Genomic DNA, 20,031 nt, shown 5'->3' with positions numbered 1-20,031 from the left:
ATGTGTATACATAATGCCCCTTTTAGTTCTTTTACTCATTGAGGAAAAGGTAAAACTAAACATTTCATATTATGAACTTACATGCTTATTACTCAATACCAGGGCCATAATTGAAGTGTTTGAAAGAGAGTGAGTTTCATACCAATGTTCCTTATGTCTTGTTCATGCTTATGATCTGTTATAATGTATGCATGTTATTTAGGTCTTATTTCTATTCACTAATGTGAAGCATTTTCCCCACTGAAGTTTACTCTTCTCAAGGTACAGAAGAATAACGCAAAGAACATAGAGATCTAAATTAGACTTGTTTATTTTTGTCTTTAGAAGAAAATTATTACTTTTTAAAAATGCTCAGGTATTCATGTGGGTTAGAGTAACCAAATATAGATAATATGATGAATATAGATGTGGTTTTTAATTTTAGGTCTGCATCTAGAATCCAAGGGTGATGGGAATAACAATAACTTTCCTTGTCCCATTAGCCTATCTTGACCATCCCATTTACATGGGTCCTGAATTGTCAGCTATTTAGGTGAACTGGAATAGTCCCAAATACAGTGTTACTTAAATGTTGTAGGTAGTTGTAAATCCTTTTCTATAAATGAAATACGTGTGGCAATATTTCAAAAAATGCGTTTTAGAGTAAGGCAAGTTCAGTTGGTAAAAATAAAATTACCAGAGTAAATTGCTAGATACTTGTTTAAGATACTAGTATTGTATAGGCAGCCAGTTCCTAGCAAGTAAATTGCCTATCTTGAAATGGTTTCTGTGATGATTTACTGATTTATTAAAAGTTGGGCCAGAATTTATTTTTATGTGTCTTATAGTCACATATTTTTCTCCTCCCACAATTAAAACTGTTACCAGATTCATCTTTCTAAAATCAGGTTTTTTTAAAATTATTTCTTCCCGTACATAGCCTCTTTTCAGACATTTTTAATAGTTCTTCGTTTACCCACAGCTCTCATTGGTCATGTTGAGCTTGGCATCTCTAGTATTTGTCACATTTTGGTGACAGTTTACCTTCTCTTCCACTGCTTTACTACATGCGCCTCCTTTCTGTTTATCTAAGCTGGTTCCCTAAAAATGTATCATTCATTTCCTCCTTGTACCTATGCTTGCATATTCCTCTTACCTGAATACCTTACCTCCTTTTCTTCTCCTTAGGTATCCCTCTGTAAAGGCCAGTCTAAATTCAACTTACTCTACAAAGCCTACCTTGACCCTCTAGCCAGGAGTTTCTGGATTCTTTTAATGTATTTATTATTTACCTTTTATCATGAATTACTGTGTCTGCAAAAGTGGTCTTTATTTCATTGAGATTGTAAGTTCCTTAAAAGTAGAGCTTAAAAGAGATACGCCTTTCCTGTGGTGGTGTTGGATACCCATACTTTTGTTGATTGTTTGTATTGAATACTATTTATTTTTATCTTCAGGTTTGCCATTGCTTGTTCAGAGAACAATTGCAAGAACTATTGTGTTACAAGAAAGTATTGGCAAAGGTCGATTTGGAGAAGTTTGGAGAGGAAAGTGGAGAGGAGAAGAAGTTGCTGTGAAAATATTCTCTTCTAGAGAAGAACGTTCATGGTTCCGTGAGGCAGAGATTTATCAAACTGTAATGTTACGTCATGAAAACATCTTGGGATTTATAGCAGCAGACAATAAAGGTCAGTAACATTTACTTTTCCTTTGAGTGTAGTAGTAACAAAATCTATTTAATAAAGCCTTTTTACAGATATGGCTACTGAGCACTGTCAAATTTAATGAGAAAAATAGATGTGTGTCATATAGATTAGACCCTTTGGTCAAATGGAATATATTAGAAGTCTTTAGAACCAGGAACTCCTTAAAGATTTCCTTGACTTTTGACAACCTGTTCCTAAATCTCTAATTGTTTTATAACAGCTAAGTTTTTAAAAAGCCACGTGCTTTGTTGTTTTGCTTCTGGACAGTGAGTTATTGAGTGAAGTCATAATACAGAAAAACTTATAAACTCGGGTTGCTCAACATTTTGAGGTAGGATAGAGCCCAGATATCTGTTTCCATTTAACCTCTTCACCGTAAGAGCATTCTGATACACACTAATAACTTTATTTATAAGGAGAGTAAAAAAAACTTCTCAGTGTAGTCTGTTTTAAGTTCCCTGGGGCTTAAATAGATTATTAAGTAGTTACATGTTTTCTCCAAAACCACATTGACACTTCCTTGCTTGTGGCTCAGGTGCTTAAGGTCCAGGGTCAGATCAGATGCTGAGGTAGCAAGGAAGCCCTTTCCGGGGAGAGTCAGAATGAGTGGTGACTGTGAGCAGTGACTTCAGACTGTACTTGAACTACTTTTTTGGCTGCACTTACTATCTTTTGTCTACAATTTCTACTCTTACAGCTTTTGTCAGAGACGTATGTTACAACTCAACTCTCATTATTCCTAACCTGAATCAAATGCTTTCCAGCTTTCCTATTTTTTAAAAAATGCTATCATTATCTTTTTGAGATTGGCCAGAACCATAGTTATCTTTTTCCTTCTCTCCCTTCCCATTTTTTTTTCAACAATGTTTATTGCTTCAAACTGTTAACAGTGTTTAAAATCAGTTGGTAATTATGGATGATTTGATTCTGCTTCTGTATTTTCAAATTTATATACAACAAGCATTTATTACTTGTTTATTTTTTTAACTTTTATTTAGAGAAAATTTCCATTATATAAAAAAGAATAGTATAATGAACTTCCATCACTCACCTTTAATAATTATTAGTTCACTACCAATCATATTTGATCTCTGACTTCACCTACACTGCCCCCTAACTAAATTATTTGAAGCCAATTCCAGATAACATATCTTTTCATCCGTAAACATTGTCATTTGTATCTTTATAGATTATAAAGAACTTTTAATGAAACATAATCACACTACTATTGTCACTTTAAAAAATATCAAATATCTAGTCAGTTTTAAATTTCTGCAGCTGTCTCATTATTATTTTTTTTAAACAATTGGTTATTCATTTTAGGATACAAAGTCCACACATTGCATTTGGTTGGTTTTAATCTTAAGTCCCTTAAAATCTCTAGGTTCCTTCGCCATCTTTTGTTTTTTTTTTCTTCTTGCAGTTTATTTGTTGAAGAAACTAAATTGTTTGTCCTGTAGGGCTTATCAGTCTGGATTTTACTAATTGAATTCCTATACTGTCTCTGAACTTGCTCCTTGTATGATTTGAAAACTGGTAGTTAGAATTAGAGACTGAATCTGATTATATTTTATTGGTTTCCTGAAAATATTTTCTGTTAGGCATGTTCCAAGTCGAAAACTGGCACAAAATGCTCCTGCTGCTGTGGGCTGAGCTTTCTCTTTGCGTTTGCTCAAGCAGCAACCAAGCTGGTGCTGTCCTCTGGTGGTCACCATGGGAACTAACTGACCTTGCTGGCTCTTCCCTTGCCCCTCTACCCCAGTTCCCTTCTCCCTTATCTTCATTCTCCTGGTTTAGTTAAATCTACCCAGATAACCTCTTATATATGCACAGCCTCTTACATATCTTTTTTCCTTCTGCTTTTCTTGTCAGTTACCTCAGAAAAATCTATCTTCCGTCTGCCTGTGTTCCTATTTATTTCTTGTATTTCATAATTCAGTCATGGATAATAAGCAGGCAGATAAAGTAGTGATATATCTGTGTCAAGGAAGAGACAAGGTACAGTTTGAACACAATCAATTTATGAAGAACAAGTTTGTAAAGAACTAGTATCACGAATCTCCAAATCCTTTTGAAAGTACTGAAAAATCCCCTCCAGAATCTTCTGAAAACATCTTTTTTGATCTCTTCTAATCAGAGTTGCTTTCCTTCAGATAACAGCCTTCAAAATATAGAAGTTGTTTTATGTCAATTTGGGTTTTGTCTTTTGTTTTATAACTAATGAGGAAAGAAACAGCACATTTTAAATTCTCATGTTCCATGCTATGGAACTAAGTGCGTTAATGTACTAAATGCATTTTAAAAATCTGTTATTCTATTTTTAAAATATTCTTAATGGTCTTACAAAATAAGGTATTCTTGTTGTGTAAAGGGAGACACTGTGGCTCACTGGTTAGGAAACTTGTCTGAAGTCACTTAGTCAATAACAGCTCCTGGATTTAAACTCAGGTCACATTGACTTCAGGTGTGTATCGTTTACTGAATTGTGCTGCTTCGTACTATTGTAATACTTTTTCTCACAATTTCATGAAATGTGGTTTTTCATATATTTCTAGCTACTTGTAGGTTAAATAGGCTTTTGTGGACCAGCCTATCCAAAACCTTTACCTTGATTCCCATGGGAAAACACATTGCAAATTCATGCATCAGCTTACAAGTGAACTTTTGGTATATACATTCCTAGTTCTTCAGGTTTAAAATCATCTTGTGTGTGTAAAACTGGGTTCAGTCCCAACTTTGTCTTCTCCTGACATTTCAGTTCTGGCTCAGTTTTTCCGTGTGTCAGTGATAAACTTTTATGAAGTCTTAGAGTCGTAATCATCTCATGTGGCTTCTTTGTTAACTATATTCAGAGCCTCTCATTAAAGCTTGCATTTCTTCATTTCACCTCACTTTGAGTTTTGTTCCATACTGCTCCATTCCACACTGTGGCCATACTAGGGTCCTGATACTTCTCATTTTCCTGCTTCCCTTCATTGTTTCCCTCCTCCCAGAAACAATCACTGAGCACCTAACCTGAACCAGGCATTTTTCTAGGCACTAGAGTTCCCACTTTACCACTGTCTCTGTAGACTCAAGATTACATCTTTGAACTGTGATTTCTTGTCTTTCTCTTTTTTTAATTTATCTTTATTGTTGAAAGCATTAGAGATTGTCTCCTCCGTCCCCCCCATTAGCCCCCTCCATCCCGCTTTCTCCTCCTCCTCAGCCCTTCACCGATTCCTTGTCTCTTAAATTGGATTAGTCATCCAGCCTTATCTCAGGAAATGAGGCTTACTCTGAGGACCTAAAGGATGCATATGTAAAAGTATAAGACAAAATGAAAATACAGGAAAATATGAAGGAAATATTTACAAATTTAAGGTTCGATCATATTGTAGTGGGATTTGGGATAGAGTAAAGTGATAACTTTTGAACAAATAAATTGTAAATGTTCTACAGGCGTCTGAAATATTGTTATTATACTTTGCAGACAATGGTACATGGACTCAGCTCTGGTTGGTGTCAGATTATCATGAGCATGGATCCCTTTTCGATTATTTGAACAGATACACAGTTACTGTGGAAGGAATGATAAAACTTGCTCTGTCCACAGCAAGTGGACTTGCCCATCTTCATATGGAGATTGTTGGTACCCAAGGTAACTTGAAGCAATCCTGTTTTTACTTTCAATTCCCATGGATCTAATGTCTGCTCAGAACATTTTTGTAGGAAGTCAGTCTAATTGGAGATGTTATATTTCTGTTGAAAATCTCACATGGAGTCAGGAATCTAGGAATTTGTTTAAAGATCCTGTAGTCATTGTAACAATACTGATACTTTTGTGAGTTCTAAAAAATAGCATTCAGTTTCCTACTCGTGATTTTTGAGGATATTGATTTCAGAATTCAAGTCTAAGAGATGTATTTTTTATGTGTAAGTGAAAGTGGAAATGCTTTATAAATGTCAACATGCTATATAAATGTTATCATCCATCTAACAAAATTATATTTGACTTTGAGATAAGACTGCATGAGACCCTTTGACAGTTGAAAAATTAAATATTATGTTTTTAGTTATTAAATGCTTTTGCTATGATTTTTGTGCTATGTAGGATATCAGACACCAACAAATCTCTATGCTCTAGTGATTATCCACTTGCTACCTGTTTCACTTGAGGATGTTAAGTAATGACCCAGGTAAAAATTGTGATTGGTACTACCTTTTAAGCAATTATGTTTCATTTCTTTTTCTTTAGGAAAACCAGCCATCGCTCACAGAGATTTGAAATCAAAAAATATCTTGGTAAAGAAGAACGGAACTTGTTGTATTGCAGACTTGGGACTGGCAGTAAGGCATGATTCAGCCACAGATACAATTGATATTGCTCCAAACCACAGAGTGGGAACAAAACGGTATACTTGTGAATAAAGTCTTTAATATGTTCTAAAAGCAAGTTCTTTTCCTCTCATCTGCATATACATATTTTCTCTGAAACTCAACCACAGGTAGAAGATCTTATGGTTTTGTCTGCTCTGAAACCAAGGTTGCCTGACTTAAAAAGAAGCCTGCTGATGAAAGATGGTCCTTCCAGAAAATATTTTCATTAGTGATGTTAATTATAATAGCAATAGGAGCTAATGTTTATAGGGTACCTACTGTGTGCCAATCATTTTAATGAAATTTTTTAATATATTATCTCATTTGATGCCCTCCTCAAATGCTGTACTGTAACTATCCCAACTATTTTCAGTTCCTGAAAATATGCCTGCCTTTCTTCCTTAAAAATTTTGCATGTGCTGTACCTAGAATCCACTTTCCCCTACTGTTTCCCTAACTTGTATTCACCCTTTCTTTCTCATAGGAAGCCTTTTCTGGACTGTTAGGTGTTCTTGCCAACAGCTCTCATAGCATGCTGAAATTGGACCGTTAAGGCACTTATTAACACATTATGGTGTAATTATTTATTTGTCTGTATATTCCATTGGGTTGTAGGCCACTTGGAAGCAATCTATATTCTCAGTGTCCATCACAGTGCCTCATACATAGTAGATACTCAGTAAATATTTGTCCTCAAAATAATCTAACTAGGTAGGTGTCATTCTCAAGTCACAGATGAGGAATATACCTCATAGAGGTTATGTAATGTGGCCAACCTCTTAAATGGGTGGTAAGCTGAAGAGCTGAGATTTGAACCTGTGAACACAAGCTTGCTCTATATCACAACATATCTTCAAACTACCACCTTGGCCTTGAAGTGAGCCAAGCTTTATTCTATCTAAGTTGTATTTATGACTTCTGGATTCAGTAGGGACTCTCAGAATTCTAAACTCTGGTTGCAGTACAGTGGTTGCCACAGGTCTTTGTAGGTCCTGATCTGTAACCTTGGTAGGGCTTTTGAAACCTCAGGACTCCACACTGTGGCATCAATAGGAAAATTAGCATTCGTTTTAATCTACTATTTTCTTCCCTGGGATATGTCCCTGACCTGTTGTCCACCCGATTTTAATGAGGAGACTTCTAGATTAAAATATATAATTCCTGCAAAGTGCATGACAAAATAGGTGGTGTGCATCAGGACATTTGTTAACAGTCACAGTTGTTTCCTGTGGCTTTCATTGAAAACTAAGATTATAAGGCAGGTAGCAATTAGGGTTTAATTGACATCATTAATTTGGAAGCCAGTATGGTTATATAATACTTTTCTTGAGTCTAATATGATCTCAGTTATGTAATACTGTATTTGTATGAATAAAGAGATGTCTGAAAGCATATTCATCAAACGTTAACTGTGTGATAGTAATGGAATGATTTTTTACTTTGTACTTTATGTACTTTGGGAAAATATTTATAAGGATGGGTCATTTAAAAAACCCAGCAGTACCATGCTGAAAGAGGGGGAAAGTCTTAATATATATATTTTTTCTTTTTTAATTCTCAGGGGTAAAAGAAAATTTATTAAACAGTTCAAAAATAATATGGCCACCATTCAATAAAATAAAATACTGATTTCTTTTTTAGGTACATGGCCCCTGAAGTTCTAGATGATTCCATAAATATGAAACACTTTGAATCCTTCAAGCGTGCTGACATCTATGCAATGGGCTTAGTATTCTGGGAAATAGCTCGAAGATGTTCCATTGGTGGTAAATTTCTTCCCCTTTCCTCAACAGTTTGTCTGAACAGAAGTTGTTTAAGAATTGCTTTCTCTTTTATTGAATGAAATTAAACACATCAACAGTCTAAAATTATGCTCACCAGGTGATCAGGAGAGTGCCAAGAAAATAAAGGAGCCAAAACCTGTAATGGGGGGAACACAACGTGACTTGCTTTACCTAATGCACAGCTTTATCCTAATGTATTCCTTTTCTGTTTCCTCTTGAATCTTGGAAGGCATCAGACTCTAACCCTTTATTTTCTTGAAATAGAGTTATGTTGAATGGATGACTGCTTTGGTGGCCACCCAGGAAACTGTCTAGCATGCACCTGAGTCAAACTGATTTTTCCCCCGAGATGGTGGTTATTTTTCCCAACTTGGAAATTAGGTATACAGAGTACAGTACAATTACACCGCCATTATGTTGCTTTTTGACGTAAGTTTGCTTTAACTTTTTTTTTTTTTTTTTATCCTCAAGGAGTGAGGATACTTTTTCCTTTGTGTGTGTGTGTGTGTGTGTGTGTGTGTGTGTGTGTATTTAAGAGAGGGGGCAGAAGGGTAGAGAGAGACAGAGAGAGAGAGATCGAGAGAGAGAGAAACATTGATTCGTTGCCTCCCACATGCGCCCTGACCGGGGTTGGGGATCAAACCTGCAACCCAGGTACATCCCTTTGACTAGGAATTGAACCCAAGACCCTTTGGTGTGTGGGCTAATGCCCTAGCCACTGAGCCATGCTGACTAGGTCTGTTTTAACTTTTAAATTTAGTTTTAGATAGAGCACTTTTGATGTTTCCTTGAGAAAGGCTCTTATCTGGGAGCCCACACTTGGCTGAGACTAGGTGATGGCGAACCTTTTGAGCTCAGCGTGTCAGCATTTTGAAAAACCCTAACTCAACTTTGGTGCCGTGTCACATATAGAAATTTTTTGATATTTGCAACCATAGTAAAACAAAGATTTATATTTTTGATATTTATTTTATATATTTAAATGCCATTTAACAAAGAAAAATCAACCAAAAAAAATGAGTTCGTGTGTCACCTGACACGCGTGTCATAGGTTCAGTATCGCTGGACTAAGGTCTCAGGTTTTTGAGGCCGTGAGGGGCAGAGTGTGTCTCTGCCTTGTAGCAGGAGAACAGGTCATTGGCAGATGCAAGGAGAGGAAGGGATTTGCACCTCAGGCTTGTCTTGTAGGATTCCCATCTCAGTGATAGAGGGTACATCCCCTGCCAAGTGAGAGGCCATGCACTCATGGAAGAAAAACTCATTAAAACTCTTAAGAGTTCTAGAGGAAACTGTCAATCTAGTCCCCACAGCTCATAATTCATCATCATTCAAATAGCCTTTATGACCCCACAGTAATATGTAGTTTCAAGGTGTGAGCCCAATCAGGTTGGGAGGTGGGTTGTTGGTAGAGATGTGGATGAGACAGAGCAAGCTGTGAACCCTGTTCACTCACCTAATTTAGTAATGGGACCCTGTGATAGCACACTCAGGACTTCCTTTCCTGCCTGGTCAAAGAATGGTCTGGCATTATCTGAGTAAACTCTTTAAAATACATTTTTTCTTTCTTTTACCAATATAGGAATTCATGAAGATTACCAGCTGCCTTATTATGATCTTGTACCTTCTGATCCATCAGTTGAAGAAATGAGAAAAGTTGTTTGTGAACAGAAGTTGAGGCCAAATATTCCAAACAGATGGCAGAGCTGTGAAGTGAGTATTTCTTTTAGACACTATGCAGTTTTCTAAACTAATTCTGTTTAGTAACTGCAAATTTGCTACTTTTCTTTAAGGAAAACAGACACAGATTCTCTTTTTCTTTTTCATAGCAGTTAAACTGAGTAAAACAGAATGATTTGTTTTTCATGTTAGTTTATAAGCACATTGAAAGGCCATGGTGTAGTTGCACTGGCCATGAGAACAGTGTTTATTTGGACCGGCCGATAACCAAAGCACCTGCATTTTGAATGAATACTTCCCTTCAATCAGGGCAGTCCAGAATAGTGGGATGCGTGCTGACAGGAATCGGGAGACCAGTATTCTAGGTCAAGCCTGGGTATCATTTCAGAGCGACGCTGGGCAAATGCCTTCAGTTCTCTAACTTTAGCATGACGTTTTGTAAAATGAAGAGCTTGGATAAGATGATTATGAAGATGGTTCAGATGGTTTTATATCTTATTCTCTTCATTGCCCGTAGGATCACTCACCAGGAATTTGGGGGGAAAGCTCCCCCCCCCCAGTGTCTGAGCTTCTCAATGCTAGCTCTTACAAAAAGTTTTAGAAATCTCTTTGTAGTTGTAAATTTAAAGAAATTTTAAGACAAATTTTATGGAATCCATCTTTAATTGTTGCCTGTTACTAATAATCTGGTGAGGCAGAACATTTCCCTCCAGATTTGAAGTTTTGTACTTTAGGAGGAATTAAAAGCTGACCACTAAGTAGTTGATTTTACATCTCAAAATAATGTAGACTCAGTAGAACCTTTGACATCAAGAGCTCTCCTTAGCTATCTCCAACAAAACCATGTACTTAGACCCAGATACGTCTTATGTGTGCAAAGAATCGGCATGTTTAATAAATGAAATTGGGCTGGATTTTGCCTCTGAAAAATTTGATCTTAATACTGCAGTACAGACTTGAGTATTTTTGTATTTACTCTATAATTCGAACAGATTCTTCCTGAGCAGATAGGTGGCTTTTTAACCATGAAGAAAAGTTTAAGAGCATTCCTGAACTTGCAGTGACTACCACATCATGCTGAATTAATGCCATTCAGTTTGTTTATTTTCCATTTAGTTTTTTATGTACTTATCACTAATTCAGTTTTTCACTTTCCTAGGGTTTTATAAATCTCCTCTCAATAGTTGAAACATATTTTAAAAAATAGATGAAACTGACTAAAGAAGTGCCTTTCAGAACCTTCTGACGTTTTCCAGTCTGGACTGGTTGCTCTCTAACCCAGCTGTACAGCTTTCATCTTGGGATATCCCTCACCTTTGGTCCTGGGATTCTCTTTGCCTGTTTTGTCGTGAATTCTCCTTCCTGGATCACATGTTTTCCTGTTTCTTGGTTTGCTCATTCCTCCCCTCCTTTAGGTCTCTGCTTAAATGTTACCTTGTCAATGAGATGTTACCTCTCCATCTGTTTAAAATAGCATCCCTCTTGACCTGGCTGGCGTGGCTCAGTGGTTACAGCGTCTGCCCACTCGCAGGTTTGATTTCTGGTCAAGGGCATGTACCTGGGTTGTAGGTTTCATCCCCAGCCCCAGCCTGGGCGCATGTGGGAGGCAACTAATCCATCTGTCCCTTTCTCATCAATGCCTCTCTCTCTCTCTCTCTCTCTCTCTCTCTCTCTCTCTCTCTCTCTCTCTCTCTCTTCCCCCCTTCCCCTTCCCCTCCCTTCTACTCTCTAAAAATCAGTGGGAAAAATATCCCCAGATGAGGATTAACAACAACAAAGCATCCTCCTCATCTAGCATATTTTATCTTCTTCCCTAAATGATGTTTCTCCTTAGCACTTACCGCAGACAGTCCATGTGTTTTGCTTACTTGTTAATGTTATGCTTTAAACCTCTAGAATATAAGGTTTATGAAGGCAGGGATTTTGTGTTTGCCCACTGCCATATCCCCAGTACCTAGGACAGAATCTGGTATGTGGTAGGCACTCAGTAAATATTTGTTGAATGAATATATGTCTGTAATGGGCACTTGGTCCTTTTTAATCTAGAAACAAATGTTCACTTCTAGGAAATGTTTCTGAAATATTTCTTTGATTTTCTCTTTCATTTCCCTCTCTTTTCTTTTTTCAACTCTGATTATGAATGTTAGACTTCAGAAACAAAAATCTATCAATGAAATATCCAATACCATATTTTTTGGATCTCTTTGAGGATGTTAATGATAGATTGTTGATTTTTTTTTTCTCTGTGTACAGCTTCTGTTTTCTCCAAGCTGCTTTTTTCTGTTCGTGTCAGCTTCTACATTTTATAGACTTCTCTCAAATGTTTGATGAAACTCATGCTCTGTTTAAAAACAGGGCACTGAATGCTTATAGGAAGCTCTGTGCACAGGAATGGAGCTTTTTGACTGTAATCTTTAAGTGTTCTGACAGGGGCCACTGATCTCAGTCCCTTCAGGTCTCTCCTCTAAGGGCTGCTCACATGCTCCAGGGAAGACTCTTCCAGGCTCTTGCCTGGAGTAGTATGTACATGTTGCTGCCTGTGTTTTGGGGAGAAAGCCTATGGTCTTAGCATTTAGTGTGTTCTCAGTATGGAACTTTCTCATCTATGTTCCCCAAGTCAGAAATTTCTATTTTACCCTCTCAGATACAAACCTCTAGTCTATTACTGAGGTAGGGAAGGGGGAAGGGCAGGTATCTGGGGTTCCAGCTCTTTTAGCTAATGCTTCTATTTTTCGCCTGAATTTCACTCTAAATTAGTGTGAGTCAAGTTCCTTCTTTGCCTTACATAGCTCTGATTTAGGATTCAGCTTTTTCAGGTGAGTGAGTCGCTCTGTGTCTCCTTTCCAGCTGCTAGCATCAGTACCTCGTCGATGGGAATTTAGGTTATTTCTGTTCACATGGTATTACAAATGCTCAAACAAAAAATGTGTACATTAAGAAATGTCATTTAGAAGGAAAACTCGCAGATAAATTACATTCTTATCTAGATGGATTGATAGAGTGCATTCATTAATTCTTTTTCTTGTATTTTCTTGTAGGCCTTGAGAGTAATGGCTAAAATTATGAGAGAATGTTGGTATGCCAATGGAGCAGCGAGGCTTACAGCTTTGCGGATTAAGAAAACTTTGTCACAACTCAGTCAGCAGGAAGGCATCAAAATGTAACTCTGCGGCTTTGCCTGAACCTCCTTTTCTTCAGATCTGCTCCTGGGCTCTAATTTGGGAGGTCACCTGTTCTACCTCACTGAGAGGGAACGGAAGGATAGTGCTCCTTTTGCAACAGTGTAATAGGCCAATTTAAAACTTCCCAGGGTTTCTGTGGGCCCAGGAATCAGCCATGTGGGTCCTTTCTGTGCACTATGAACTCTTCTTTCCCAGGACAGTTACAAAGTGTTGTATAGTCTACCTTTATTTTTTATTAATACAAAACTTTTTGTTTTTTAAAGCTAAAATTGCTGGTCTTAACGTTAGGTAACTCTGCTGCGCTGAAGATCATCGTTAAGGGTGAAGGAGCTGGACGCTGAGTTATCCGAAGCATTTCTTATTTTTAAAGCAAGTAATTTACTCCTGGTTAGTACATTCTCAGAGGATTCTGAACCACTAAAGAGTTTCTTTGATTTAGACATTGAATGTACTGTTCTGTAAATTTCAGGATCTTAAAACTAACACTTAAAAAACTCTTAGCTTGAGTCTAAAAATGACCTCATATAGTAGTGAAGAACATAATTTATGCAATTTTATTTTGTATACTATTATCGTTCTTTCACATATTCAGAATATTACATGCCTTCAAATGGGATTGTACTATACCAGTAAGTGCCACTTCTATGTCTTTGTAATGGAAATGAGTGGAATTGCTTAAAGTCTGTGCGTGTTAAAACCGGTAGTGTTTCAATTCAGATAGTTTATCTGGGTAAACCAGACATTTTCTCTTTTGCTTTTTTTTTGGAGAGTTTTTGTGATGTCATTTAGTATTCCAGTTTGAAAATGCCTTTCTCCTACCAGAATGTGCTTAAACCACTAATGAAGTGGCATTAATTGGTAAATTGTTATCATGGTCATGTTGGATAGTCTCTCATCAGGGTTTTGCATTTTAGTTGTGTCGTCTAAGTATACTTTAAAAAATATCAAGTGGCACTCTAGATGCTTATAGTACTTTAATTTAAAATTGGTAGCATACAGACTAATTTTTCTAAAGGAAAATTTGTCTAGCTGCTTGTGGAAAGTTGTGTGGCATTCTGTAAGCCATTTTGTTCTTTATGTGATAAAAGACAGTGTTATTTTTTTAAGAAATGAATTATGTTTAAAGTTAGAATATGGTTAATGTTAAATGATAGGCCTTTTTCTAGGAAGGTAAAGGTAGTTAATTGAGTAGATAACAGGTGTGCGAGAGAGTCACATTTGTTACGTAGGAGTCACTGGTGGGTTTTCTGTCTGTAACTGAGGTTAGAGTTAGTGTGGTTTTGAGGTGTCACTACATTTTGAGGAAGGCAGCTTTTAATTCAGTCTTTCCTTCTGTGTGCAGATATTTTAACTGCTTAATTTACATGGCTCTGTAATAAATTCAGCAGACGTGGTATTTGGGAGAGTGGTAGCTAAAGCGTATTCTGAGTATAGGTTCTCCATTTACAAACGTTTTTGGTCAAATTGAATGTTTAAAATAAACTGGTCATGGTCTTCTCACATTAAGTTGAAACTAGCTTATAACAACTGGTTTTACTTCCAGTGCTGAAAGTCTTTGCAGAGCTTTTACAGTTTTCAACGTTTTCTTTATCACTGTGATCTTATTCTGAGGGCAAACTATTTAGCTGCGAGGCAGACACTGACTTCATAGTGCCGTCGATTTCCCAGTGAAAGGGTTAGAATAACCGTATAGTATAGTATTCAGGTCAGTAAGAGGGAGTGGCCATTGACGCTGACTGAACTGCATTCTGATAACGTCTTATCTCTTATACATAGACCAAGTTTGAAAGACTATTTGGTCTTAAAACCAAAGTAATTTTAGAAAAAAAGACATTACACAGGAATTTAGGGTCAATTTCATGTGTTTAAAAATGTCATGGGGAAATGTGCTTAGAAGTTAATATTTTGACTCCAAATTTGAGTTATTTTTGTAGTTTCCGTAATTTCATTAAAGCAGATATATGAGTTTGACAGGTTTGTTTTTATAATTGTGTTATATTTCCTGTTTAATAATCTCTAGCTCTGTGATTAGGCACTCTTTTTTTTCCCCCCTGCCATTTCTAAACCTACCAGATCTGCTTTATGAAATCCAGGGGACCAATGTATTTTATCACAAACTATTTTTATATAATTTTAAGAACCTACCAAAAGTTCTTGTCTGATTTAAAGTTGTGACATATGATTGCTCACTTTCATACAAGGTAATCGATTTTTGTTGATTATATTGTTTATGAAATCAAAGATTGAGTTACAATTATACTTTTCTTAAGTCGATAAAATGTATTTTTGATGAGTCAGGGAATTTTTTTAAAGTTGAAATTTAGTTCTAAATTTTATTTACATATTGAAGCTAGTTTCTTGTTTGGCTAATGACAGTTTGATAAACCTCAGTTGGCTAATATTGAAAATGAAAGTAATTTAAAAGATGAAACAGATCATCTGCAGTTAAGTTTGACTAGAGTATTAATTTTGTCATTTAGAAACTTAAGCCTTTGTTTATACTGCCTGTCTTCAGATGCTCACCTTCTAAGATTCAACTTGGCTAATATACACCTTCAGGCAAATTACCTGTCCACATCCATTTTGTCAGTACCCTGGAGGAATGAGGATGGGGAGGTATGGCCCACGAGGGCACAGACACGCATGGTCCTTCCTTTTATAACTTCAGCTCTGTTTCTCTCAACCCACCTTCCTGCTGATCCCTGACTCAGAGATCATAACCTTGCCAACCTTCCCCTCCCCCTTCCCCAGCAGCCTTTCCACTAAATAGCTGACTTTGATATCTATCGTGATATCTAAAATGGTTGATGGAAGTTGTGGGGCATACTTTCATTTTTCATTTCCTTGAATATTGGATGTTACTGAGAAGGTTCTCCAAGTTTGGAGATCGGGCAGATGATGGTCCTGCTGGCTGCCCTACTTTGACTTCAGCCTTGGCCAACGAGTGGCAGCTATGGCAGTGGGAGATATGCCAGAAGCCGTGGCCAGTTGTATTCCCTATAGGACAGGGTGAAGCCCAAAGAGCTGAGCCTATAATTCTGCTGTAATAATAGTGCTCAAGAAGTGCCTTGAGTTGGTATAGAGTGCCATGCCATCAAGAATTCCAAATTTCAGTTCTTACGACAAAATGTAACTGGTCACTTGGCCACTTTGCAGCTTATGCATGAGTTACCTTTTATTTTTCTCTACATCTGAGAATTGTCACATAGAATATTCTGTAAAACATGATGGCAAAGTGCTAATTAAAATGCATAACAAAATCAGTATCCCATTGGACATGTCACATCAAGACTTAATTTTTATCCTCACACTGAAAGAGCAATTGTAAGTCACCTGTTTTTTGTTTCTTGATTGTGGCGGTGTTTTGGCTCCAGATAATAGAGATTCCAAATTATGATTCTGTTACAACTTGGCGAAAAATGCCAATTCACATATTTTTGAGATCTTAGGGATAGCTCTGGACATGTAGTAAAGCTTCTTATGTCTGTTTTGGAACACTGGGTTAGCCATGGCCCTCTGTCTAGGAATGCTGGACTTCTAGGACGTTGAGGATTGTCAGTACATTCAAAGTTTTCCATCCCATTATGCAATCTTATTTTTAATTGTAAATTTTAAAAATGTGGTTAATAACATTCAACCTGTTTCTTAAAGCTTAAAAAGAACTTCATTGAATTTATTTTTATTTTTTTAACTAGATTTGTGAATGAATATGATGAACTGTGTTTTGATATCCCTTTTTCACATTGTGCCAATGGAATGGGGTGTTTGCTGTTTCTTTATATCTCAAGGAGATGCTTCAAAATGTCAATTGCTTTAAACTTAAATTACCTCTCAAGAGACCAAGGTACATTTACCTCATTGTATATATATGTTTAAATATTTGTCAAAGCATTCTCCAGGTTTGCAGTTTTATTTCTATAAAGTGTGAGTATTATGTTGTTAGATTACTCAAATGGTACTGTATTGTTTATATTTGTACCCCAAATAACATCTTCTTACTTTCTGTTTTCTGTATTTTATTGTATTTGTGCAAAATCCTTTTGGCTTTTATCATGTAATCTCTGCTCTTTCAGATGTGTACAGAAAATGTCCATATAAATTTTCCTTTAAGTTGAATGATTTTGAGAAACCTGTAAAGAGGAGAGAAAAACAAAAACTGCAGTTCCTCATAAGTTTTTAAAGTATGTATATTGTATTTGTAGTAATATTCTGAATGAACTGTAAATAGGAAGTAGAAGAGTGATACTTAATGTCAAGTCCTAACACTACAGTAGAACAATGGAAACAATGCAAATAAATTACTTTTCCCCCAAGTACCAGTGGCGTCCCGTATCTACCTATCTATATATATAACAGTCTAATATGCAAATTGTCCCCACTAGAGGTTGACCAGGAGACTGATCGCTTGCTATGATGTGCGCTGACCACCAAGGGGCGGCACAGAATGAAGGAAGGCCCCGGCCAGCATCCAGCAGCCAGGGAAGGGAGGCCCCAATCAGCCTTGATCACCTGCCAGGCCTAGCGACCCTACCCGTGTACGGATTTCATGCACCGGGCCTCTAGTTTAAAATAAAGTGTGTCTGTCCGAGTGAGCCATGCTGTTAAGAAATGTAGTTGCTGAAGTTAGAGACTAGAATCTTTGGATTCCTACTCAGAACAAATTACAGTATCGAAACATGTTAGAGAAGTGCTCACCTGCCCAGGGTGCATCTCTGTGCTGGCTTCTTCCCACCTGCTGGGGGCTTTTGAGCTGCCAGTGGTCAGGATGGCACCTGTCTGCAGGGGAACTGCTTTGCTTCTGACTCGGCAAGTTTGCTAAGTTTGTGTTAGAGCCATATTATTATTTTGATTCTTAAAGGACTGCTGGAGGAGATGTGCTCAAACCCCTGACTGGCTGGGACATAGGGGTTGCAGGTTAGATTGCCCTCAAAGCAGAGACTAGTCACTTCAACTCAAAGACTGGACTTAGGGGTTTTTTTTCTTTCTTCATAATAAGACACCTCTGTAGAGCTTTCTTTGGAAAAACTGACATTTTCTTTAAAACATTATAGATTCAGAAAAACAGCTTGACTAGCTTTATATAGGCCTCTTCTGCCTCTGGTGTTTCCTGATTTGGAAAAGGTGTTTTTACATATATGGCCTGCTAGACATATCTGGCAACTGCACTTTTTTAGCTTCCTAATCAAGGATTTACAAAATGGGGCTATTCTGAGAAATGAGTAGAAAAACTTGATGTTACAAAGGCTGGGGCCCTTGTCTTCCAGGGACCCAGGCATGTCTGGGGTGCCCTGTCAAGGAGCACAGTGCCTCATCTTAGTGGAATCTTCTCTGTGTAGCTCTGTAAAGCCATGTCATACTGTACACATGCTTCCTGTTAAGCCCTTATGCAAATTCTGTGTCCTTGAATGGTTCTGAGGCCTGCCTCTGCAGCTGGAAATGAAGACTCCAAGAGTCACTCATTTCTGGGAACCTATTGCCTAGCCCAGGGTTTGGATCAGAGCAAGGAGAGTCTGAACGAACGGTCATCCTGCTAAAGGAATCCCAAGTGACCATGAATCGATCTGAGCGCAGCTGTGGAGCTGGATGTTCACTTTAAAGGAGCAAGTCTTTCACGCTGGGGGCCTCCAAGTGGAGGGCCTGGCTTCCCTCTTTTTCTTTTTCTTTTTCTTTTTTTTGGTTAATCAATCCTCTCCCGGGGATATTTTTTCATTGGTTGTTAGAGTAGAAGGGAAGGGGAGAGACAGAGAGAAACATCGATGTGAGAGACACATTGATTGGTTGCCTCCCACACACGCCCCGACCAGGGCCAGGGATCTGGCCTGCAACTGAGATACGTGCCCTTGACTGGAATCGAACCTGGGGCCCTTCAGTCCACTGGCCAATGCTCTATCCACAGAGCCAAACCAGCAAGGGCTCTACTTCTATTGTCTTATTCGTCTGTATTTTTCTCATACTTGATGTCGTTTTCTTTAAAACAATGGGCTCTCCTTAGAACTCAGGAACTTTTAATAAAGTGGAAGTTTGGAGCTCGATTGAAATTAATGTGAAAGAACATTTTTACATTCTCAATATATATTTATTGAGCATTGACTAGATAACATCCTGTACATATCATCCCCCTCTTCCTAGTTCTTGTACTAGCCTTCCAAAAACAAACAAACAAAAAACAAACACAACCACACTGAGAATTCTTATTTACAGCAGCCCAGTGTCTGAGCTTAGTGAACCAGATGATTTTGGAAGTCTTTTCAGTTCCACTACATTTGTAATTCTAATACGGTGGCGTTTTTTACTTGTTTGTTTTATGTTCCTTTTTTAAACCCATAAGTTGGGTTGAAGGTTGCTTTGATCTTATTGGGATGTTAATATTTTCAACCTTTACTTTAAAAAGGAACAAGAGTTTGGTTTATTAGATTTCAGGGCCTGAGTTTTTAGGGAACGTGCCCTAAGGGTGGGTAAGTGAGATATGCAAATCCAGTGCCTGCTAACAGGTTGGGTGTGGCAAGATGGATAATCAGATGCAGCTTGGTTCCTCTTAGACTCTGGCTCCTTGGTATATTCCAGTCATTCCAAAACATGAGCTGAATGCCTTGGCCATGTCATCGAGCTCAGGAACACCAGCATTCTTTCTGTAGCTCCAGGACAGGCTCTCCTTGTTCTCCCATTTCCAGAGACCAGGGATGCATTCACTATTTCACCGGACAAGTTATTTTTGGAAAGCAAGACTTATTAAAGGTTCTTTCTGGTACCCTATCCCTACTCTTCACTGGTCCCGTACCCTTCAGCCGTGTCAGAAATGAGGCCATATCCTTGGGTCAGTTGTTTGCTGAGGTGAACAAACTCCATGTCTTAAACTGTTGCCCAGACTTTCCCAAGTGTCTCTCCATACCATCCTGATTTTGTACATATGTCGCTAGTAATCCCTGCTGCTGGTAGAAGACAAGCCAGATTTCAAGTTTGTGCAAGTGTCAAAAGGCAATCTATCCTATATAATAAAGATGTAATATGCAAATGGTCGTTACGTAACAACCAACCGCGTAATGACCGGATCATGGATCAGCAGGAGGGTGGGGCAGTGAGCTATAAGCGGGTGGCGGAGAGCTACAGGAGGGGGCAGGGAAGCAAGCTATGAGGAGAAGGAGAGGGGGAGGGGGTGTGGGCGGGGTTGCTACAGGAGGGAGGGGCAGCAGGCAGAGAGTTACAGGAGGGCAGCAGCGAGCTACTGGTGAACGGATTCGTGCGCAGGGCTACTAGTCTACACTAATAAAAGAGAAACATGGTAATTGGCGTATGACCGCTACCCTTTTCATTGGCTAATCAGCAAGATATGCAAATTAACTGTCA

General features: G+C 37.9%; 1 protein-coding gene across 4 annotated transcripts in view; it reads left to right on the top strand.

Annotated features, from left to right (window-relative positions):
- The window catches only part of TGFBR1 (transforming growth factor beta receptor 1), a 46,603-nt gene extending 29,600 nt beyond the window's left edge, over positions 1-17,003 (top strand). The window contains exons 4-10 of one of the 4 annotated variants that reach the window (XM_036330225.1): positions 1,437-1,667; positions 5,158-5,325; positions 5,923-6,079; positions 7,686-7,810; positions 9,408-9,538; positions 12,544-12,665; positions 12,951-17,003. In XM_036330225.1, the coding sequence (XP_036186118.1) occupies positions 1,437-1,667; positions 5,158-5,325; positions 5,923-6,079; positions 7,686-7,810; positions 9,408-9,538; positions 12,544-12,665; positions 12,951-12,954 (938 nt within the window). In that variant the 3' untranslated portion in view covers positions 12,955-17,003. Of the gene's footprint in view, positions 1-1,436; positions 1,668-5,157; positions 5,326-5,922; positions 6,080-7,685; positions 7,811-8,092; positions 8,258-9,407; positions 9,544-12,543 lie in introns of those variants that run through there. The other 3 variants (XR_004971201.1, XM_036330226.1, XM_036330224.1) reach the window with 3 other exon arrangements.
- Positions 17,004-20,031: the final 3,028 nt, after the last annotated feature.

The sequence above is a fragment of the Myotis myotis genome, unplaced genomic scaffold (genome assembly GCF_014108235.1).
Source record: "Myotis myotis isolate mMyoMyo1 unplaced genomic scaffold, mMyoMyo1.p scaffold_m19_p_12, whole genome shotgun sequence".
NCBI lineage: Eukaryota > Metazoa > Chordata > Mammalia > Chiroptera > Vespertilionidae > Myotis > Myotis myotis.
This window is presented reverse-complemented; position numbering and strand designations above follow the sequence as displayed.